The sequence below is a fragment of the Arvicola amphibius genome, chromosome 2, assembly GCF_903992535.2.
Source record: "Arvicola amphibius chromosome 2, mArvAmp1.2, whole genome shotgun sequence".
NCBI classification, from domain to species: domain Eukaryota; kingdom Metazoa; phylum Chordata; class Mammalia; order Rodentia; family Cricetidae; genus Arvicola; species Arvicola amphibius.
The window spans coordinates 152,023,900-152,049,160 of record NC_052048.2 but is presented as its reverse complement, the minus strand read 5'-3'; the positions used below and the strand labels follow the sequence as shown (position 1 = coordinate 152,049,160).

The 25,261-nt window shown below is 39.9% G+C and overlaps 1 protein-coding gene across 1 annotated transcript in view; it reads right to left on the bottom strand.

The window, feature by feature from the left end:
* Vps50 (VPS50 subunit of EARP/GARPII complex) overlaps positions 1 to 25,261 on the bottom strand; it is a 132,679-nt gene that overhangs the window by 12,031 nt on the left and 95,387 nt on the right. The window contains exons 21-25 of the mRNA XM_038320371.1: positions 15,174 to 15,295; positions 13,143 to 13,223; positions 5,787 to 5,935; positions 4,430 to 4,526; positions 3,888 to 4,046 (exon numbers count right to left, since the gene is read on the bottom strand). Of these exons, the coding sequence (XP_038176299.1) occupies positions 3,888 to 4,046; positions 4,430 to 4,526; positions 5,787 to 5,935; positions 13,143 to 13,223; positions 15,174 to 15,295 (608 nt within the window). The remainder of the gene's footprint in view (positions 1 to 3,887; positions 4,047 to 4,429; positions 4,527 to 5,786; positions 5,936 to 13,142; positions 13,224 to 15,173; positions 15,296 to 25,261) is intronic.

The following is a 25,261-nucleotide window of genomic DNA, read 5'->3' as shown; positions in this document are numbered from 1 at the left end:
GAAAAGTGTGAAGGGGAGGATGGGGAGAGCGTGGGGGAATGAGATGGTTGGGATATAGGACGGGTGGATATGGGAGCAGGGAAGTATATATCGTAATTAAGGGAGCCATCTTAGGGCTGGCAAGAGTCTTGACTCTAGAAGCGTTCCCAGGTGTCCAGGGAGATGCCCCCAGCTAGATCCTTGGGCAGCTGAGGAGAAGGAGCCAGAAATGGCCAGATCCTATAGCCATACTGATGAATATCTTGCAAATCACCATAGAACCTTCATCTGGCGATGGATGGAGATAGAGACAGAGCCCCACATTGGAGCACTGGACTGAGCTCCCAAGGTCCCAAGGAGGAGCAGAAGGAGGGAGAACATGAGCAAGGAAGTCAGGACCGCGAGGGGTGCACCCACCCATCGAGATGGTGGGGCTGATCTAATGGGAGCTCACCAAGGCCAGCTGGACTGGGACTGAAAAAGCATGGGATAAAACCGGACTCCCTGAACATGGCGGACAATGAGGGCTGGTGAGAAGCCAAGGAAAATGGCACTGGATTTTGATCCTACTACATATACTGGCTTCGGGGGGGGGGGGGGGTCCTAGCCTGTTTGGATGCTCACCTTCCTAGACCTGGATGGAGGAGGGAGGACCTTGGACTTCCCACAGGGCAGGGAACCCCTACTGCTCTTCGAGAGGGAGGGGTAGTGGAGGGAGGGGAGGTAAATGGGAGGCGGGGAAGAGGCGGAAATTTTTAATAAATAAATATACATACATATACATATATATTACACACACACACACACACACACACACACACACAAAATCAGGCTTGGCAAAATGGCTCCATAGGTAAAGGCCCTTTCTGCAGAAGACAGTCATGAACACAGCCATCTTCTGACCTCATGCCCATGCAGATCTTTCTCTCTCTCACACACGCCATAAGTAAATAAACATTTTAGGAAAAAACATAGACTACACTATTGCACAGACCATATTACATTTATCTAAAGAGAAATAAGTTTCAATTGACTAAACAATTTTAATCATGATTATAAGTATTTTTACATGTCAAAATTTTTTGATTGTCTACTGTGAACTAAAAAACCTGATTGACTTAATTTGGAGAGACACAATTTTAAAGTGTATTTTAATAAACTTTCAACTCAAAATTAATTATTCATAGCTTGCCAGTATTTACACTCCCTTGAGAGTAACTAATTACCTGTTTTCTTCCATAATCATTATTTAACATTAAATACACTATTACATACATACATGATTTGAAAGTTACATCCTTCAAAGTCACAAAACTTCAGTACAAAGGAAAACCAACATTAAACATTTTTATTAAAGAAAAAACTAAGCATTTTTATTGTCTTAACTTTCACAAGAAGATTGTATTAATAATGAAAACATAAAAAACTAATTTAGGAAACATAAATGACCTTACAATAGCAGTAAGTAGTTCATCTTTCAGTGGATGGCCTATGGACTACTGTCAACTAAATGCTCACAACACAGAAGGAAGGCCACTGGCTCTTCCCTGGCAATATATTTCACATAAACTTAGGAAGGATTAAGGTGGAACTTTTCTGAACAGAGAAATGACATAATGTTTAGCAAGTTGGGACCAATCTGCAATCACAAGTCCTAATGAGACATAGGAAGAATCACCTGGATCAGGTCAGGTAAGCTGCACACATGATGGCTGCACCACCTACTGCTTCTTGGTTACTTCCCAAATAATAACTTTTCTTGATGATTTATTTTTTAAGTTCATTGCTTTTAATTATTCTTTTTAAAGAAATGTGTCTCCAATTCAGTAAGCTTACTTTTTCAAACCAAAGCTAAATAAGTAACTGCTCTCCATCAGCGGTTTCAATGCACAGAGGAGCAGCACTGTGGCATTCACTCATGCATTTGTTATAGTAAAACACTCTGGATTTCAAGTCATACTTCGGGAACTTTTATTAATATTTTACTTTAGTAAGTTATAGGCTTAATACACAAACCTACTACTTATTGCTAAGTTTAGTGTTCACGGGTATGACTTGTTAAACAAGCCACTGCATTTTACTCAGGATTACATGAGAACAAGAACATCAACTTTTGTTCTCTCACAATTTAAATTCAGGAAAGTAACACAAAGAACAGAAAGTATCAGAAAACTAACCTGTACATTTAATGATGGCCATGGGCCACTAAAAAGGATAGATTCAGATAAATAATCTGAATAATATTGGCTTTTCTTCAGAATAATCATTTTTCAAGGCATTAAGATGTGAGAGCAAGCAGTGCCTTTCAGCAGTGTACTTCCTGAGCACAGACGTCTTTTCCTTCATTCCCTGGGTCTGACATTTGCCATGGAAAATGGTTCCAAAGTTTTGTTACCTCGCGTTCATCTTCTGAAAACCCAACCCCCAGAATGACAGTGTTGGAAGTGGGGTCCACATGCCCGGAGACTGACGCTTCCACAAAAGACGCCATGACAGCTGCCCTGCCCCTTTTCATCACATGGGCATGCAATAGGTCAATGAGATTGGTGGGAAATCAGCCCCGCCCACAGGTGCTAATCTGCATTAAGCCTTGACACTGTACTTTCTAGGCATCTGGATTCTGACAAACAAAACACAACACAACACCAAAAAGCACCTACCTTATGTATTACCTCAATAAACCAAGGAAATATGACATAAAAATAAAGTCACCATATTGTTTTGAAATGAGCAGACATCATTATTTAAACATCACACTTAATTTTTATATTCCAATTAAAAGTGGCAATTGAGATCGCAAAAACAAGAATATCTCAATTCCATAAAAGCAAAAGCAGAAGCTGCACACCTGTCATTCACCACTCAGATCCCAACGGCACTCCGAGACACAACCAAGCACAGCTTTTGAGTCTGTCTGGAGACAACCTGCTAGCCCTGCAGAGGGGCATTGTAAGTGGTGGTCAGGCACAGCAAATAAACCCTACCTAACCTACGTTCCAAACTATGGCTTCACTGGTTCTCAGGTATGCTAGCTACTAAGAATGATCATAAATGAGATAAAAACCAGGACTCTACAGGTCAACTCCTCTATGTTGACAGAAAGGAAAATGAAGTATCTCTGAAAGTTGCTTTTCCCAGACACTCTTTATTAGATACTCCACATGCTACCTTTTCTTTGTTTCATTATTAGATTCCTTCTGTGACCAGGACAATCAAGTGGCACCTCCCACCTACTTCCTATACTCCTCTTTGGTGGCCTTGTTTTGATCACATAGACACCACTGGATAGTAACTGCATCCACTCAGCTGGGAGCTCTTATCTCCACTGACAGGGCTATTCCTTAAAGTCACACAAGCTCCTTAATGAACAACTACACTGGCAGATTTCTATCAGGTCAGGTACAAGTCAGGTGGTCATAAATATCGCCTGATTCACAAATGAAAAAAAGTAAACTGCAACTCTCGTTAAGGAACTTAAAAAGCAGGCATCGTCCACACACATAATATCACAGAAGACCTTGCAAAAGGAATGTGATTTCTAGAAAACCCAACCTGCAGTGAGGAACATGACCCTGTCAAAAGAATACACATGGAGCTGTAGAAATGACTACATAGAAACACTTTCTTAGGTTTAGAGCTGTGGCTACTGGGGTCCTATCAGGAAGGCAGCCATGGCATGCAGCATTCAAACTAATTCAAAGTTAGAAACTAGGGAGCAAAATTAAGACAACACCCAAAAAACCCACAAAACCACAAATCTGTAAGTATCACAACTCAAAACAGGCACAAAATTCAGAATCTGTGTGCCTCAATTCAACTCCGTGCCCCCATCCCAGAAATGATCTCACATTTTAGAGCCCATGTCTCCTAAAGTGATCAATAGCAAGGACAGTTCCCAGAGCACTTGCCTTCAGCAATGCGTCTACATATATGTTGTGTTGTGACATAATCTCTTTGACATCCCACTTCACATTAGTCATGAGGAGAAGCATCTGTTCATAATCAATAGCTTTACCAGCCACAATCCAGTAAATGGGTTTGCGTAGTTCACTGGCAGTTGAGACAGTCTGGAAAGTTACACAGAAACAAAACAATTACTTCTATAAGTGCTACACCTAAAAAGAATGTTCTGTCCTTTCCTAGTATGTACTATATACAAAAATATAAATTAAACATTTAGAGATTTCAATTAATAAAATATTTTAATGAGATAAAGGCCTTGTTTTCACTTCCCCTCTCTTCCTGTTACCTTAGTTTGGGATTCCACTCTCACTCACTGCCCCGCCCCCACCCCTAGGGATTTATTTACCATAGGACGCCATACATAAATGGAAGGATATTTTATTCAGCTCCCCTGTAACTCAGTATCTCGTGATAAAACTATCAACTTAAATGCTGGCGGCAGCTCTGCCTTGTTCCCATTGGAATAACAGACCACATCATCTCTGACCTGAGAATAAAACTGCTGAAGAAAGGGCTTTTTGGCTGCAGGCATCACAGCATCCAAGTGTGGCTGAAGGAACTCAAACTGTTCAGCCAGGAACACCCTAAGGAGAATAAATAACCACGGTGTAAGCAATCCCAAGCTTCTGAACCAGTCACTGCTGCTGTGTAGTGAGTCTGTTAAGATCAAAAGCCAACTGAAAACCACTTCTTTAACACCACACACCAGCGGATGCCCATTTATCAGTAAGTGGAAGAGGCATTTTAGCATCGGATCCCTTGGGACTGGGGTTATGGATGATTTTGAGCCACCGGGTGGGATGTTGGAGTTTAATGCTGGGAATTAAAGCTGGGTCCTCTGCAAAAGTAACAATCACTGGGCCGACTCTCCAGTTCATGACTTGTCTTTTAGAGTATTTCTTTTTAAAGATTCCACTCAATAAATATAGAAAAGACTCAAAGTCAAGAGATTTAAAAGGGATGCTTGTCTTAAATAACCAAACATTCCTAACACACAGCACACAGGCTCAATACAGGCAGACACATCTAATCTGGGTACAGGGGTGACAGGTGGTAAGTACACCTGGATTGTTGCCTGTAGATACACTAACACTGAATATCGCTCTCCTTCGATTTCTGTCATGTACAAGAGAATATTTACCTTTTACTGGGCTGCACCTTATAGAACAAGTTATATGCTTTAACTGAATTAACTTGGGGGTTTAGAAAGATCAAGAGGCATTCTTGCTGATGCCAAAAGTGAATTCTATTTTAACAATGAACTATAGATACCATAGATTCTTTGGCCAAGGGAGAAATAGAAATATAACATTGACTATTTAAAGTTTGACTTAACAAGATCATTTGTTAACTATCAAAATGTAACATATTTAATTACATTCATTTAGATAATTAAAGCGAACCATGAAGGAATAGGGGTGATGGTGCACTGTAATCTCAGTTGGAGAGGCAGAGGCAGGTGGATCCCTGGGGCTCACTCTTCTCCTGATCTACCATGTTCGGCAATCTTGATGCTGAGAAACCCTGTGTCAAAACCAGCAGCATCAGAAGAGTAATACCCCAGATAATTATCTGGCTCTCATATGTACGAAGACATATACTTGCACAAACATTAAACCTTCCATACACATGAACATAAATACACAAACACACACACACACACAACCATGCAATTAAAATAATCTATTAGTAGTTTATGCTAACATATATTTCACAGCAATGCTTAAGTAGTTAAGTGGTTTAGGAGTAGAAGTATTAATAGCAATAAGTATAATTATACAAGGCTTACTTTTTATAATTTTCCTTAAATAGTTATGGCAAAGCAACTGCTTTCAACAACTTACAAGGATTCTGTGGCTACCACTCTCTCTGCCAACCCATATAATGTATCCCCAGATGTCAAAATCACTAGTTGATTGAGGTGTGGGCTGGGTACCTTCTCCTTTCTTTCTTCTGCTGCTGTGAGCGTGGCACTAGGATCAGTTGAAACCTCCTAGAAAGGCAATACACACACAACACCTGAAACAGCAGTCTCAGCAAGCGGTACTAAAACACGGCTCTAACAATGGCGCCACAGAGAGCACACTCAGCATGCATCGGATACATACTTAGCTTCAGCCCTTCTTTCTTTTTCTTATGCTTTGCAACTATTGGAATTGCCCTTTTTTTTTCTTTCTCATTTTTTTTATTAAAAATTTCCATCTCCTCCCCTCCTCCTCCCCCTTCCCTTCCCTCCCTCCCACCCATACCCCCACTCCGCCCCTCTCCAAGCCAAAGAGCCATCAGGGTTCCCTTCACTATGTTAAGTCCAAGGTCCTCCCAGCTCCCCCTAAGTCCAGGAAGGTGAGCAACCAAACTGACAAGGCTCACAGTGAGCCCGTCCATGCTGTAGAGTTCATGCTCATCGCCATTGTCCTTGGTTTCTCAGTCCTCCTCCACCATCAGCCACATTCAGAGAGTCCGGTTTGGTCCCCTTTTTATACTAAATTTAAATGATTTCACAGATTACCCAATGATGCATGGCACCATATGCACATGGCCTAAAGTGAGTCAAGGCAGGGAATCTTCATTAACAGTTGCTTCACACAGAAATATCTCTTAAAATCTGGAAGGTGAGGGACTGATCCTTAAGAACCAAAGATAACGCTGGGTGGTGGTGGTGCTGCACACCTTTAATCCCAGCAATTGGGAGGTAGAGGCAGGTGGATCTCTGTGAGTTTGAGGCCAGGCTGGTCTACAAGAGCTAGTTCTAGGACAGGCACCACAGCTACAGAGAAACCCTGTCTCAAAAAAACCAAAAACAAACAAACAAAAAGAACCAAAGATAACACTGTGATGCATTAATCACTTCACAATCAAGACTTAATCAAAGTAATCTTTGCATAATCTCAAGAAGGCAGTACTAGAATGCAGTTATAAACCTACAGCAAACTAACAGCACTGTACACATCTGGTTCAGACTGTTAGGAGAACAAGGGTGGTCAGTGTGGACCTAGGTAAGAGATGCCAACAGACATGCTGCACTCCTCGGCCCTGTCCAGGAGACAGACACTGAAACAGACCAACAGTGCTGGAGCCTAAGCACTGACACAGTTCATCTGTGCTCAGGAAAACACTCAAGTTTCAAGTTCTTTTCACTGTCACCTGATACCATGACCACTAGCAGTCTTCCAGTTACTAACTGATCTTCACCAGCACTCAGGTGCCAGGAAAAGAGTGAGCAGTGTACAAGTTACACACATTCCTGAACATCACAGAAATACAATACACTGCACAGTATAACCTAGAGGGGTAAGTGCCTTGAGATCTTAGCTGGGGAGTGCTTGACTGGCAACCTGGAGTAGCTGGAGACCAGAAGCTGGCCATCCTGGATTCTTAACACTCCAAATGTTGAACAGAATTACATCTGGGTAGACAGGCTTTAGGAGACAACCATGAAAAACTGCCACTGAGAATACTGACCTCACACCAGTCACTTAGATAGTCATGACATTCAAGGCCAAAGATAGATAATTTCATTTACCATTTTTGAGGGGATGTCAAGGGAGTAACATTACAATTGCATTAAAAAGAACTCCCCGGCTCACAAATAATACCCACCAATGTTACTGGTATTAATTAGTCATAACCTTTGTCTGGCTTATAGTACCTTTTCTAGCAATGACTTGGCAATAGCATGCATCTATTACATCTTGAAAAAGCTCCTAGAAGAGAAATTCAAAATAGTTTAATAGAACATATGTTGTATAAATGAGCAATTGGCTAATGGAGTAGGAGGATCTTCTGTCTATGTGTTACTTTCACTGGTCAAATAAAGAAACTGCCTTGGCCTTTTGATAGGACAGCAGCTTAGATAGGCGGGGTAGACCGAACAGAATGCTGGGAGAAAGAAGCAGAGTCAGGCAGATACCATGGCTCTCCTCTCTGAGACCAACGCTGGTTAGACTCATGCTGGTAAGCCACAGTCAAGTGGCAATACAGATTATTAGAAATGGGTTAGATTAAGATGTGAGAGTTAGCCAGAAAGAGTTTAGAACTAATGGACCAGGCAGTGTTTAAATGAATACAGTTTCCGCGTAATTATTTCGGGTAAAGCTAGCCGGGTGGCAGGGCAGGACGAAAAGCAGCCCGCTGCTCCTTTTACAACAGACTAAAATGCTTGCCTAACTGCTTCCTTGGTCTCTTCAACACAAATGTGTTGCTGTCATCTGTTGTGGAGTATTTAAAGTGGGTCACATTTGTTTAATGATGCAAAAATGTGTTGCTTTTGATTACGTTGCATTTGTTTAACTCTGTGAAGGTGCAATTCTTTGCCTGTCTGATGGGCTAAAAAGACCTGAACAGCCAATAGTGAGGCAAGAGAAAGGATGGGCGAGGCTGGCAGGCAGAGAGGATAAATAAAAAGAGAAATCTATTAGGAGAGAAGAGCAAGAGGTTTAAACAAGGAGAAGAGAATGCAAGGGGTCAGCCGCTTAGCCACGAAGCCAGCCACGGAGTAAGAATGGAAAGTAAGACACAGAAGAAGAGGTAAAAGCTCAGAGGCAAAAGGTAGATGGGATAATTTAAGTTAAGGAAAGCTGGCTAAAAACAAGCCAAGCTAAGGCTGGGCATTTATAAGAAAAAATAAGACTGTGTGTGATTTATTTGGGAGCTTGGTGGTGGGTCTCTAAAGAAGTAAAAAGAGTAAAACATCACATAACGATTTGGCATTCCAGCGTGGGCTAGACTAAAAGAAAACCCAACGACATCACCCTTCAGTTACAAAGCTGCCACAGATATATTCAAAGAGCACTGGAATTGCTGCCTGAGAGGGTTTTATGCAAGCGTTTTCCTTTGCTCCTGTTAACGCTGATGTATTAAGCATCAAGTTTTCTGGAAATTATCTGTTTATACTGAGTTTACATATAAGAAATTATACTTAACTGCACTCACCGGTTCCAAAACATGACAGGCTGATACAAATGAATGGAGTGTTTGCCATGCACTGGGGCCCCATGAGCACAGGAGCACAGAAGCAGAATCTTATTTTATTTATTCATTTATTTATTCATTCATTTATCCATTTATCCATTTATTTATTTATTTATTTATTTATTTATTTATTTATTTATTTATTTATTTATTTATTTATGCTGCCGTTACCCTACTACTATAAAAAGAACTTAAATGAATAGATTTTCTGGGCAAGTTGAAAATAATGTTTTTAATCCTTAAAATAATGTTCAAGCTGCATGTCATAGTGCACACCTGTAATCTCAGATTTAAGAGGCTGAAGCAGGAGATCACTAGTCTGGGACTAGCCTGGGCTAACAGCAAGACCCTGTCTCAAACAAACAAACACTGAAAGTTGACCAAAAGTTGTAAGCAATTCAGTTATCATTGCTGTGGTGGTTTACATAAGAACAGCTCTCATATGCTCATATGTGAATGCCAGGGAGTGGAATTCTTTGCTAGGATTGGAAGGATTAGGAGGTATGGCCTTGTTGGAGGAAGTGTGTTACAAGGGGTGGGGGGACTCGGTTTTCAAAAGTCTATGCCAGTGTCTGTCTCTCTGACTCTCTGTCTCTCTGCATGTCCTCCCTGACTTGTGGGTCAGGTGTAGCTCTCAGCTGTTTCTTCAGCACTATGCCTGCCTGCTGCCATGCTCCCTGACACCATGCTCCCTACCATGATGATAATGGACTAAACTTCTATAACTGTGAGGAACTCCCAATTAAATGCTTTCTATTGTTAAGAGTTATCTTGGAAATGGTGTCTCTTAACAGCAATAGCACAGTGACTAAGTCACTAAACAGAAGATTAAAGACTTATTTCTGGCAGGACATCAACAGCACCTGCTGCTTCATGTACTTTCCCTCCACCAGGACTTTCCCTTGATGTGAAAAACACATTTTCTAAAATTTAAACTGAATTTGTATGATAAATTATTTCAGGAAGCATTTTTAAGGATCAAATGGTTCGATTTGCCATTTGTAAGTTAAAAGTGAAAATCAGAAGATACGTATAGAGAAATAAAACTAAAAGTCACAGGTTTTACCTGACAAGTAGGAGTAATGTAATAAAAAGTATTTCTACTTAGTTTCACACTGATCAAGCTATTTATTATTTGCCTATCCAAACAATGTAGTGACTCCATTGTTTTTACTGTCACTATGGAAGTGAATTAAAGTTTATATGCTAACTTAAAACAATCTTAGATTGAGGTATAGTAAAGTGCAAACCAGATTTTCTAAAATATTAAATCAATGCTGATCAGTACAAAGATATATAAACACTAACAGGGAGAGAAAAAAACACTCAGAAATAAATGTAAACTGTCTTGAAAACTTTGCTTGTATCCTAGTGAGCGCTCTACCGAGTGGGAACTGAACAGAGCACTCTCAAGCAGTCCTTAGCAGCTGAAGAACGAACGGTGGTTTGGCGGTTTCCATACCCTAGAGTCAGTCTGCTGCTAAGAGATGGTAAGGCTAACACTTAAAGTTGAGACATGTTTGTTGGGAGATCAGTCACATTGTGAACGCTGAGCTGGCATTTGCATTAATTAAATAAAATTAACCTTATGTTAGGAGGCTGAGTTAGCAACTGCTTGACAGAAAGTAATCATAGAGCACCAGAGGGCATCTGGAAGAGAGAGAAACACACCAGAAGGAGTAGGGAGGGTCTTCGAGTGGTACAGCCTTTTCTGTTTTTTGTTTGTGTATGTGTGTTTGATTGTCGTTTGTTTCTCGAGACAGGGTTTCTCTAACAGTCCTAGCTATCCTGGAATTTGTAGACCAAGCTGGCCCTGCATCTGCCTGCCAAAGGCTGGGATTAAAGACACCACACGGCCCGGCTCTTTTCCTGTGGGTTCTTTTTTTTCCCCCAGAGCAGAATGGCCCTTTCAGGAGACATCAGCAAGGAGAGGAGGTTAGCTACTTGTTACTCAGCCTCTCTGAGCTAGCACGTTTTCACCCCAGCCTATGGATCTCAACTCTTACGTATAAATAGAAAGATAGAGGTTAGTTAAAACTACCTTTAGCATCAGTGACAGAGCCAGTGCCTGTGGGAACAGAATTTCTGTCAGGCTATGGCCTGAAAACCCAGACCATTGCCACAGAAGCTATCCAGTACCTAAGGAGCCACAATGGCCGACAGAAATAGCAGCAGAATAAGGTGCAACCAAAGATAACATAACACAAGTTTAGAAAGAAATGTGCACAAAAAATAGGAAGGAAGAAAGGAAAGCATAGTGGTTTTGAAATAAGACTGTGAATTTGACAATTTCACCACTCGGGGACACAAATTCACCCCTTCATCACCACAAGAGTTAGGCAAATGTCACAAGCAATTTAGTGTCAGGAAGCTGAGTAGCTTGGGACCATTATTTGCTTTTTGTGTGATCCCATAACACACCTTATGGCAAAGCCTGAAGCATAAAGCCATGCTTTAAGGGTCAAATCCAAACTATAGTTTGGCAATCATAGTCTAGTAACAAGCAGAAGTGATAGAAAAATGCCAGAATAATTTTAATGGTGAAGTTCAAACCACCACTGATTTTGAGACATTCTATCAGAAAAAAGAAAAACTTTAGTTGAGTCCTAAGATCTACACAGAATAAGATTTGATAGCCACTATTCTAAGACAAAGAGAATGCATAATGAAACATGGAAAAGTATCAAAGTAGGCAAAAGCTAATAAATTTTCAAAAACAAAGGCAAGCAGGTTAGAAGGAAGGAAGGAAATAAATGCTAAGTAAAAAAGGAGCCATTATCTAAAAATAAAGATTAAAGATTAATAAACAGCAAAACCTAAAGAAGTCAAGCTTAAACCAGGATACAAAGACCCTGGGATAGTCTATGCACGCTTCCAGAAGTCCAGGTAAGTGCAATACTACAGCTATGCTGTCAGCCCTCCATATCTACAGGTCTGTGCCTATGCGTTCAGCTAATCACAGTTCAGAAATACTTGAGGGGTAGAACACACACCTGTACTGAATGTCATTATTTCTAAAGGACACACATACTACCATTTATAAAACATTTAGATTGTGCTAGGTATATATGTAATATAATCATGATATACAGTACATAGCTATGTGTGGGTTATATACAAATATAATGCTATTTTTACATAAGGGATATGAATGCAGGTGGTATATATGGGATCCTGTAATCAATGACCTACAAATACTTCAAGATATAGATGTGTGGGACCAAATTATCCCAAAAAAGTAGACACTAGTTATCTCTTCTACTGCAGCAGCGGTCATCAGAGACTCCATCACTGCTCAAAGCACTCTCTTAGCCTCCCCATTCCATTTCATCACCGCACTCATCAGAGCCTGGCATGATATTATACATTATAGAACACATGTGTCTACGTGCCTCTCCACAACAACAAAATATACGATTTGAGAACAAGAGATAAGAATTGCTCCTTTTGTATACAGACAAAATCATAATACAATAACAATGTTAGGCAATATAACATTTTAGTTTTTCTTTTTCCATTGTTTTACTATTTCATTATGTACACACCTAAATACTTTCCAAGACAGAGTCTCGAGTTCTCAATAGCCCTCACTCAGCTTCCAAGGGCTGGGATCATAGACATGCGTCACCACCCCATACTCAGTTATTGTTTCTTAAAAGATATATTACTGTTGATTTATAAAAATCTCCATAACAATAGTATGCATGCGATGTATATAGCATGAAAAAAAAACCAGGAACGTGGACACTTGTTAAGAGGTGACTGGGTCGATGTAGAAGCAGACAGAAGTCTTGGCAAGCAGTTTCTCACCACAGTGACTTCAATCAGAAGAAAAAAGTTCCTTTCTAGTTTTCAATGTTTATGATAGCCTAAAAACCACCGAGAATCACCTTTATATTAATATATAACCTTAAACCATTCAGTTCACCATCTAACAGACCAGTCAAGAGCCAGTAGCTCCTGCTACAAAGCAAATCACACCCAAACTTTGCTCTTGAATGTCAAGGAGACTATAAAGTGAAGTCCGACATTCCCTCAACACAGATCTTCGGTCTTTACCCAATCAGAGATTAATCTATTAGCAACAGATTCCTACTTTCTGTGAGACTAAAAACCTTAACACTAAAGGACTCAGACACTTCACGGGTATACAGATGCATATTATTACAGTCGATGTATGCCTATCTGTTTCACAAACTACAGTGAATTAATTCCAGCTCATTACTTACCAGGTCAATAAGGCTTTCTTGTATTCTGTTTAGCGTTGTTCTTAGTCGGCTACTACTGAGGCCAAGTCCTGTGGACTCCAGCTGAAAATAAAGAAAACCACATTATGCAGCTCTGCAGGACTGTTGTAGAAGACTGAAAAGTAGTGTGGAGCTTATCAGCTCAGATACTTAGATTCTGCGGGTTTCCAGAATTTAAAATTTTAAAATGCCAACACACTTAAAAAAAAAAGTCGTATCTTAGCCCACCCCCCCCCAAAAAAAATAAAGTCTCCATGGCCTTGAAGGTCACAGTCACATCTAATAACCCTGTGAATTATCAGGAAAAAATGGTGCAGCAGAACTTCTTTCTTACAAGTTAATATTCTTAGCAACAAAAGTTAAGATTTTGTTTCTGAAAGAAGGTTCACTTTGGTACACATTTTCTTTTGTGTTAACAGAGAAGCAAAACAAAGTATTGCTAATTTTTTCATACATGAATTAAAGAAAGTCTATTATGACTTGGAATAAAATCTTCTCTTAGGTCTACCAAACATTTCACAGCACTGAATTCTGTTCATCACAAAGAAGTCAAACATTCACAGATGCCATCCCACAGTCCACTAGTGAGAGAGCTTACATGTGGAGACATGAAGTTAGTCAGTCACTTGTATAATAACTCCATTGACGACATTAGATTAAATTAAAGATAATAAACACATACAGGTACTTGAAAAAAAATTAAACCATCCTCTGTGACCCAAGAAACTGAAATGTTAGTAGTAAACGATGAAATACAATGTCATTGACACAGGCATAGATATGAGTGTGTGATTATGTAAGCATATACAAACATACACACATTTTTATTCTTACTTCCTCCCACCCAAACTACAAGAATTAAAAAGGCTCAAACTAAAGCAGATGCATGACACACTGTGCGAGTTGATTTACTTATTCAGGCTTTATACACTTCATTAATTCATCTCTCCCCTTTTAAAATGTACATGAAACTATATATCAATCAATGAAAGTGTGTGACATCCAATACTGAGTTCTCTCCCCTTGAAAACGCCAGCACACGTTGCGTACCTATCTCCTCCCACCCTTGACCCCTGACCTCCATGTATCACTACAGGTTTGGGTTTTCCTTAAAAGAATCACAGTGAATTTTATTTTTGTAGACATTTTAAAACTTAGTATGCCTTTATGACTCATCTGTGGTGTGAGACTGTTGGTATTTGTGTTGTTTAGTTCTGAGAGTATAAACATAACACAATCTCTATCTAAACATCTGAATACCAGTTTGGGTTGTTATATAACACTACTATGAGCTTTCCAGTCTTTGACCATTACATTAATTTTCATTTTCTTGGGTAAATATCTCAAAGTAAAATTCCTGGGTCATATAATAAATATAATTCTATAAGTTGATAATTTCTAAATAAGCTATGTCTTTTTTCCCCCTACAAGGGAAGCATAGGAATTCTAGTTGTTCCATGTCATGAACTGAGCTTTTTTCACCACTGCCCTATCCCTAATTAGTATGGTAAGTATAGGAGACATAATGCTGAGGAAGGCACATGTACCAGTTAGGAAAATAATTACTTAGTGAATATCTGTGCTAAGGTTATGAGCCAATATTAAAAAGTTGTTTCAATTATTATCCAATAATTGTACATAAATCCAGGTTTAAATAAAGAAACCTGAATATTTTCATTGCCAAAATATATCAAGGTTAGAAAAGGCTGTTTCTCTTTATCCATCAAAGATGTGAACAATATGCAATTATCATATCAAAGCTTAAAATTAATGTATAAACCGCACAGACAGACATCTCACAACAATTCTATATCTGATGAAAAATTCTCAATAGTTTTACCCAGTTTTACAGAATATAAAATCTTACACACACACACACACACACACACACACACACAGAGAGAGAGAGAGACATACACACAAATTAAGTATATATACAGAATAAAAAAACCTCACATTTGAGGAAATAAATATATTTGAAAAGAAATTTTTTCCCTTCAAAAGTTGACTTACTGAATCATTCCGACCAAAAAAGGTATATATTGCATACAAGTAATAATCAAATAGCTGGGACATAAAATGGATAACATCAAAGGCGATTGGCTTAAGAATGTTCATCATCTGCATGTACTTCCCTGAAAAGAAAAGAGAACCCAAAGATTAATTAGGACAAAATTAAATTCTGTTACTATATAATTCTTGAAAGGCAGTAAGAATGTCTTATCAAAATTTAAATAGTGAAATACTATACTGCATTTCTCGTCATGTGAGTTGTATTTCTAGTAGTTGGCAAGAATCGAAGCAGTTCCAAAACCTACTGGAATGTCCTACAAGGCAGCACTCTGAACACTCCTATTGCCATGTTTCCCTACGAATTCTGATGGAACTCCTTCACTCTTCTGCAGAGCAGATGACACTGTGGAAACACACAGGCCTTGTTCTAGATGCTTTTACTTAAAAATAATTTTTTCAAAAATATTTAACTGCAATAAGGTAATATACAGCATACTTGAGAAAAACATTTGGTTTGTTTGTTTGAAAATCCCATACACACAGCAAAAGTGAGGAAACTGTGAGAAAGCTGAGCACGGGAAAACTACAAGGAAAGCAATGCCATGCCCTGATGTGGGATTTCCCTCTGCATGCTATGATTACCATTAATAAATAAAGAAACCTCTTTGGACCTATAGCAGGGAAGAACTTAGGTAGGTGGGAAAAAGTAAACTGAATGCTGGGAGGAAGATTGGTGGTCAAGGAGAAGCCATGGAGCCTCTGCCAGAGACAGACACCTGAAACGTTGCTGGTAGGCCAAAATCTCATGGTGATGCACAGATTAAATGTGATGGGTTAAATTAAGGTGAAAGAGTTAGCCAGTAAGAAGCTAGAGCTAATGGGACAAGCTGTGATTTAATTAATACAGTTTCTTTTTGATTATTTTGGCGCTAAGCAGCCGGGAACTAACTAGTACCCCCCTTATTACAATGCCCTTTAACTTTAGCTCTGTGAAATCATATATCAAAAGCCAAGAACATTTATCATGTCACATACACAGAAGTTTAATACCTTCAAAGGGTCAATAATATATACTTCTTACTCTCTCCTTTGATAGAGTTCTACGTTCTCTTCTAAACATACGATCACATTGAGTTTCCCCTCAAAATTAAGAAACGAATAACATTTACCAATTTATGTGAAGGAAAGAAAGTTTTAACTATAAAGTACACAACTCCAAGTCTCTAGTTATATTTCATTTCTAACAAGAAATATGTATACCCATGAGAAATGCTTTATCTATACTTCCTTTGTAGATATAAAATGTTAAGCCAGACCATGTGTTGAATTTCAAAATAACTCAGGTCTTGGCTCAACTCCATGTAACCTGTAACTAGCTATAAACTTAAATTGGCACTATTAAAGATGACATGATAAAAAAATCAAAAAACCCACATATTAATTGAAGTAGAAGAAAAAAGGTTAGATATCGATGCCATTTCTTCAAAGCGAAAGAACATTACTTCAACTTTTACGACATAAAGTTCTAAGAATCAGATAAATGGTGAGGAAGAAATAATGCAAATATATCAAAGTAAAATAAAATCCATCAATCAATCTATTTCTTATGCCCATCTGCAACTCTTTTGTTTAAAAATAACTTTGCAATCATTTCATATATCCAGACCTTTCCCTAAAGGTCACATTTGAAAAATACCTGAAAGATTTGCTCCTTGAACATTCTGAGGTGGCTCTGCCAGACTCTGCTCAGGTACAAACACACAATTTCCTAAACCGCAATTCATTTACAAGTAAAGCAGCATGACCCCAGGAAGGAAAACTATAAAAACAGACTATTACTCTAGTCATTTAAAGAAAATCGTAGGTGACTCATTAGAAAATCAGGGTGCACACACATCTATAGTAAACAGCTTCTCTTCATTTCTACTAATACGAAGCATTGTTCTTATAATCTTAAGACACATAAGTGGGTAAAAGCAATTTTAAATGTATGCCAATAAAAAGAAAACAACTTCTTTTCAATACTGAAAATGTAAAAAAGCATTAATTCAACAAAACCCCTTTAAATACAACAACACATTGGGCCTTGTGCTAAAGTCTAAGAACCACTCAGAGTCCCAGCTCTCGCATCTCAAAAGGCTGTAAGTGAAAGGCAGCATGAACCAGCAGTCCACCAGAGTGTTCCAGTGTCTAACAGGGAAAACTCTTGTCTTTCCAATTCAAGGGGCAGAGCAGGCCCATGGTGTTTGGGTTCTTGTGGAGGCTTACATATATCTTCAAATCTAATAAAATTAAAGCCTTTGCAATGAATTAAGCCCATGTCTATGAAGAGAAGGGAGTAAGAAGAGAAAGAAAGTAGGTTTGAAGAAAGAAAAGAAATACAGACAGACATACACACACAGTGATGGGGGATGGGAGAGAACAAAAGTCTTAAAATATCAGAATGGGTTGGTAAATCTTTGCCACAAAGGACCAATTGGCAGATATTTCACCTCTGCATACAACACAGTCTCTATGGCAACTGTACTGTGTCACTGGTCTTCCCCTTCTCTTTTTTATCTGCTTAATTTTGCTACTAAAATGGCCCAATCCTATAGCCATACTGAAGGTTGCATATCACCATAGCAACCTTCATCTGGCGATGGATGAAGCTAGAGACAGAGACCCACATTGGAGCACTGGACTGAGCTCCCAAGGTCCAAAGGAGGAGCAGAAGGAGGAAAAACATGAGCAAGGAAGTCAGGACCGCAAGGGGTGCGCCCACACACTGTGACGGTGGGGCTGATCTAATAGGAACACACCAAAGCCAGCTGGACTGGGACTGATGGAGCATGTGATCAAACCAGACTCTCTGAATGTGCTGGTCAATGAGGGCTGACTGAGAAGCCAAGGACAATGGCACTGGGTTTTGATCCTACTGCATGTACTGGCTTTGTGGAAGCCAAGTCTGTTTGGATGCTCACCTTCCTAGACCTGGATGGAGGGGGAGGACCTTGGACTTCCCACAAGGCAGGGAACCTTGACTGCTCTTTGGACTGGAGAGGGAGAGAAAAGGGGATGGGGGAGGGGGAGGGAAAGGGGAAGAGGTAGAAATTTTTAATTAAAAATAAATAAATTAAAAAAAAGGGGGGCAAGAAACAGTTGACAATGTATAAGCAAATGAGTATGTCTATATTCTAATAAAACTTTATTACAAAATAAACGTGGCCTACATGTGAGAGTTTGCCAATTCCTGTTTCAGAAAAAAAAAAAAGAAAGATAATGGATGGCCAAGGCTAGATTAATGGCTTCATGGTTAATAGTGAGCACTGCTTATATAAAGTGCCAAGAGTTCAGTTCCAAGGACACATGTCCGTAGACTCAAAACCACCTGTAAGTCCAGCCCCAGAGAGAATCCAACATCCTCTGTAAGCACTTGCACAAGCAAGAGCGTGTGTGTGCGCATGCACACACACACACACACACACACACACACTCACACACAGACACAGACACATAAAAATAAATCTTAAAAATGATAGAAACAAGTTGGTAGAAAACATTAAGATGTAAAAAGTCACTCAGCCAGGCAGCAGCTACTCAGAATCAAGCTGGCACAGGCTGAGAAGGATGAACTAGAGCTCATGTGAGACAACTGCACTAGTTTATGTTCCCACCCGCAAGAACCTCCTAGAGGGCAGTAGAGGAACAGGATGCTAAGTTTAACCACCTAAAAAAAACAATGTCCTTAAGATTTCTCACTTAATATGATAGGGCATCTCTTAGATATATTCCCAAGAGTGGAATTGCTGGGTCCTGGGGTAGGTTGATCCCAAATTTCCTGAGAAGCCACCACACTGCTTTCCAAAGTGGTTGCACAAGTTTGCATTCCCACCAGCAATGGATGAGTATACCCCTTACTCCACAGCCTCTCCAGCAAAGGCTATCATTGGTGTTTTTGATTTTAGCCAATCTGACAGGTATAAGATGGTATCTCAACGTTGTTTTGATTTGCATTTCCCTGATCGCTAAGGAGGTTGAGCATGTCCTTAAGTGTCTTTTGGCCAATTGAACGTCTTCTGTTTAGAATTCTCTGTTCAGTTCAATACCCCATTTTTTAATTGGGTTAATTAGCATCTTAAAGTCTAGTTTCTTGAGTTCTTTATATATTCTGGAGATCCGACCTTTGTCTGTTGCGGGTTCAACTATGTTCATAGCAGCATTATTTGTAATAGCCAGAACCTGGAAACAACCTGTGCCCTTCAATTGAAGAATGGATGAAGAAAGTATGGAACATATACATATTAGAGTACTACTCAGCAGTAAAAAACAATGACATCCTGAATTTTGCATACAAATGGATGGAAATAGAAAACACTATTCTGAGTGAGGCAACCCAGACCCAAAAAGTTGAACATGGGATGTACTCACTCATAATTGGTTTCTAGCCATAACTAAAGGACATCGAGACTATAATTCGTGATCCTAGAGAAGCTAAATAAGAAGGTGAATCCAAAGAAAAACATATAGTATCCTCCTCGATATTGGAAGGAGACAAGATTGCCGGGAAAAAATTGGGAACTTGGGGGTGGGGTAGGATGGGGGTAAGGGGAGATGGGGGGAAAAAAGTGTGAAGGGGAGGATGGGGAGAGCGTGGGGGAATGAGATGGTTGGGATATAGGACGGGTGGATATGGGAGCAGGGAAGTATATATCTTAATTAAGGGAGCCATCTTAAGGTTGGCAAGAGTCTTGACTCTAGAGGGGTTCCCAGGTGTCCAGGGAGATATCCCCAGCTAGTTCCTTGGGCAGCTGAGGAGAGGGAGCCGGAAATGGCCCGATCCTATAGCCATACTGATAAATATCTTGCATATCACCATAGAACCTTCATCTGGCGATGGATGGAGATAGAGACAGAGCCCCACACTGGAGCGCAGGACTGAGCTCCCAAGGTCCAAAGGAGGAGCAGAAGGAGGGAGAACATGAGCAAGGAAGTCAGGACTGTGAGGAGTGCACCCACCCACCAAGATGGTGGGGCTGATCTAATGGGAGCTCACCAAGGCCAGCTGGACTGGGACTGAAAAAACATGGGATAAAACCGGACTCCCAGAACATGGCATACAATGAGGGCTGCTGAGAAGCCAAGGACAACGGCACTGGGTTTTGATGCTATGGCATGTACTGGCTTTGGAGGGGCTTAGTCTGTTTCCTAGACCTGGATGGAGGGGGAGGACCATGGACTTCCTGCAGGACAGGGAACCCTTATTGCTCTTTGGACTGGAGAGGGAGAGGGAGAGAAGTGGGGGGAGAGGGATGGAAATGGGAGGCGGGGAGGAGGCAGAATTTTTAATAAAAAAAGAGAAAAAGAAGGAAAAAAATATTTAAATTTAAAAATTGTTTTAAATAATTAAAAATAAAAATGTAATATCAATTTCTAAAAAAAAGATTTCTCACTTAAAAACAAAACAAAAAAATTAAAGTAAATAGCAGATGATAATCTCTGTAGATAAAATAACTGGTTAAACAAACAAAAAGGCTAGAGAAACCAGGGGTTCTTCCTAAGCCTAAGAGGGTCCTGAAAATCAGACCCTTAAATGACTTTGACAGGGAAGGAAGGAAGGCTGGCAGGCATACAAAAAGAAAGAGAAAAAAATGTTAATTTTGACCACATATATTACATGGTTTTAAATTCCCAACAGGAAAGTAAAACAAAAAATTAAAATGATTGTTATGTTTTTTAAAAACCAAAGGGACTGCACTCTGTAGACAGAGGCTTAAATCTACAGGAGGACTACAGGAGGAAAAAAAACTATTTTAATGAATCTCTTTTTGATAAGGAAAACATTGTAGAGATATAGGGTATCAGCTCCTTGGTTCAATTCCACTACATACTACCTGAAGTTAAGAGACATGGCCTGTTTTAACCTAAAACTCAAATGATGACTAAATCTACCCCTACCCTCTCCCCTTCATGCCATCTGAGGGACCTTACTGTGATTCTAGCTACTCTACCAAAGTTCCTGAAAGTAAATTAGCACTCTCAAACTAATGTAACCTTGGAAGTCAAAAGAAAAATTACCCTGAGAAGGAACCCAATGAATAGATGTCCTAGCACATCCAGAGATCCTAATAAACTTTAATTAAGACATGGGAGAAGCTCGGGCATCTCCTGGTTCTCCGCCGCAGTCTTAACACATGCCTAATTGCGTGACATGGTGTATGTGATGTGTCTGCTCAAAGGGTTCCAACTTCAGTTCTCCTAACTCCTCTTTTGCCTTTTCTTCCCCTCATATCTCTATCCAGGCACCAGTCAACAACTTCCTTTGTTCCCTACACAGCTCGTTATACAAATAGAACTAATGACTAACTTTCAGGGTCACCTAGACAGCACCACTAGAGGGTACCTCAAATGCCACATCTGACAACCCTACTTGAAGAAACAAGATAGATGGACTACCTAAATGTCAGTTAGGAAATCTTCAGAGGGGAGACTGATGAGAACAGGGGCTAGAAACCGGACAGGCAGATTTGGTGAAGGGATCCCCCAGAGCAGCAGTTCCATGGATGTTTTTGGTTCTCTAGGAAGGAAAGTCAGACAAGAGCTGTTTCCTTGTCTCCCCTAAATGAGGACCTTGCCTGCCTAGAGGCTCTTTGTCATAGCTGGAACTGAAACTGAAACTGCAGTCTAGACTCTAATCCCTTCTGGTGGGCAGTGATGGAACTGAATCTCCAGATTTTCATGGTGGAAATAGGCTCTGTCTATTCATAGTTATCTCAGTTTTACCTCTTCAAAAGGAAGAAGTAGTAGTAGGCTTAATCAGGGCTCTATGAAGACCTGTAAGGGAAAACTTTCTCTAGCCTGAGTGGTGACCCAGTATTACAAGCCACCCAAACATAAGAGTGGCTAAGGGACCCACCCTGCAAGAAGGCAGGTTCGCTTTAATCGCTGCTAACCAGACAGGAGGACAGTGAGCATTTTACTGAGGATGACTTCTCTTTCCTCGACCCCTGCATACGTCCCAGTACAGCCACTCCAGAACTACCACAAGGCTATAGGACACCACCCACATTTCTGAACCCTACCTCAGAAAGAAGTAAATTTTCCTTTTTTTCTCTCCTGTTTACCTTTTGGACTTTTTCACTTTCTCTAAAGTGCTGACTAACTCCCATATGAATGACATCCTTGTCTAACCCAAACATCATGGCTCTTTCTCCATCTTAAGCTCCCAATTTGGGTTTATAATAAACCTATCTAAACTCAAGTAAGACAAACAGCCTGCTGAGCAACTGAACTTTGAAAATATTAAATTAAGAAAGCTAAGGCTTATGAAATAGATACAAGCACTAGATTACAATCTACCTTACCTTGGCCAGGGCTCTGTTTCCATAAAGCAAAGGCAGCCAGGAAGTCAGCTGAGCCCACTGTATTCTGCACAATGCTTAGAAGCACAGATTTTACTAAGTAGCAGTAACTAGGCCAAAACAAGTTCAAAGTCACAGGGAAGATTCCTATGACAGCTGCCCAGACATTTAGACACAAATAGCTAATCAAATACCACCAAGCACAGGAGGACAAAGGGAGTGACACTATAGAGAAACTGGTGACAGGGGAAATAAGAGTAGGTTATATGGCCACAGATGAATAATAATCATGGAAATCATGAAGAATGCAAGGAAAACCAGGGTGTATATAGGAGGGCTCTTAGGAAATAAAAGTATAATTTTAAAAACAAATGAACAAATGACATGGACAACAGAAGTCTCCTAGAAGGTACTGAAAACTGATGAGAATGTGGGAGATTACTTAAAGTACGACTTAAAGTACGATTAAAGAGGCTAAGCACTAGTACAACAGTGGGAAATAGTTGTTCTTTAAGGAGAACACTTAAAGTTCAAAGTTCCAAAGAAAACAAACTTTAAGTCTATAGTTCTATTCACAGTTGAATTGTCATTCAAACAAAAGCAGAAAACAGAAACTTTCAGACTAACAGGAACGAAAAATATTCACCTCTCACATTTCTTTTCTGAGAAATGACAAGACAAACAGACCAAGAGTGGTATGGGAAGTCCTTCTGGAAACTGCTGCTTTTACTGGTTAATGAATAAAGCTGTTTCAGCCAGTGGCTTAGCAGAATCGAGCTAGGCAGGAAAACTAAACTGAATGCTGGGAGAAAGGAGGAGTCAGTGAAAAGCCATGTAGCTACCCACAGGAGACAGACACCTCCTCGGGAGTCCACTGGAACCTTGCTGTTAAGCCACAGCTATGTGGTAATATACAGATTAATGGAGATGGGTTAGTTTAGGATTTAAGAACTAGCTTGAAATGCACCTAAGCTATTGCCCAAACAGCATTTCAAATAATATAGTTTATGTGTGATTGTTTTGAGTCTGGATGGCTGGGAACAAACAAGCAGCCTCCACTAACAAATTGGTGCCAATTGTTGAGGGAGGCTGCTTGCATCTTTCTCCTCTGGTGGCTCCATGGCTTCTCTCTGACTCTGCCTATTTTCCATGTGTGTGTGTATGTATATCTTCCAGCCTGGCTATATTCTGTTAAGCCATTGGCCAAAAAGCAGTTTCTTTATTAACCAATAAAAGCAACAAATATACAGAAAGACTTCTCATGCCATTTCCCCCCCTTTTTTTTTGTCTAAATGAAAAGGAGGGTTTTAACTTTAATGCAGTAAAATTACATATAACAAAACAGGTATCAAGCAAGAATTACAGTTACAATATTTACAGCTACTTTTTTATCATAACTAAGGAAAACTATAACTATCTATTCTTCAATTCCATCAAAGACTCCAGAAGGATATAATGTTACCTAAGTCAACAGAAAGTGCATTGTAAACAATTTCCAAAACCCTAGAACTGACAGAGACATCTCGCTGCCTGGACAGTCACCCAAAGTCCTTCTGTACTGTTGCAGGCATCAATCTTCAGCTCACAGGCCCATAGCATCCAGCAGACTTTTCCATGAAGCAAGAAATTTGAAGATCCCCGTTCTGCCTTGTGATGGCAAAGCCCATCAGTTGCTTTCTTCTGTGTCCTGCAGAATGTCTGGCAGACTCTTTAATGAAGCAGGAACCACAAAGGATGGTCTCACCTTTAAGCAAGTTCAGCAGTCATTTCTCTGTGGGTCCTATATGTCCAGTTCACAGAACATAACATCATACAGTCCAGGCAAGAGCCGTTTCTTGCCCAAATGGCTAACAAACTCCATGAGAGGCCTCTTTGATGCCCACCCTCTTGAAGTAGATTCGCACTGCCAGGAGCAGATGTGTCTCTTTTTCATAAAATGTTCTAAGTTCTTAAAATATTTTAAATGCCATATTCTGTAGTCTTTGAAAGATCTGAAGAATATCTATCCATCTGAAATACATCTCTGAACATCTAAAAAACCTAACTACAAGCTTGACTATTAGAGATGACTCTCTATTAGCCTATATTTAATTATGCATTACACTTTAAAATGAGCTACACAAATACAATACCTTAATCAAGAGCAAATATCAAATTTCAAATTTCAAATATCAAAATTGACCTTAAATTTGTATCAATAAATCAAGATCCATAACAATGAAAATCTCTATAGCATATCCCCCTTTAAATGTAAACAAACATTTATAAACAATATTTGGGAATTTGGGCATAGTTCTCTCCAAACTGCTTCCTGCTTTTTGTAGGGAAAAGTAATTTTAGGGGGTGTTTTTGGCAACCTCTTGGGGAGTCTTGGTCTAACAAACCACATTAGTCTGGAAGGACTAAGGCTGCTTTGTCTTTTGGCTCTGAACAGTCCAACATGGTGGAGGCATGGTCACTACCTCTGCAACTGCAAGGTGGGAGCCATCTTCACCACCTCACCTCTGGGAAGCAGCATATAAACCCTTTTTATCTGAGTAAAAGCTAAATCCGCCATGCAATGCACTATGTGGCCTGGAAATATCTCTGTGTATGTTGGCAGGAATCCATCCGCCATGCTTTCCTGCCTGTGCAATTCTCTGCACTGCTGTCAGGAAGCAATGAGACACCTCCTGCTCTTTCTCAGGAGCTACAGTATGCAGTGTACTCCTGTGAGATTTGATACCTTGAGAGAAGCAGCAAGTACAG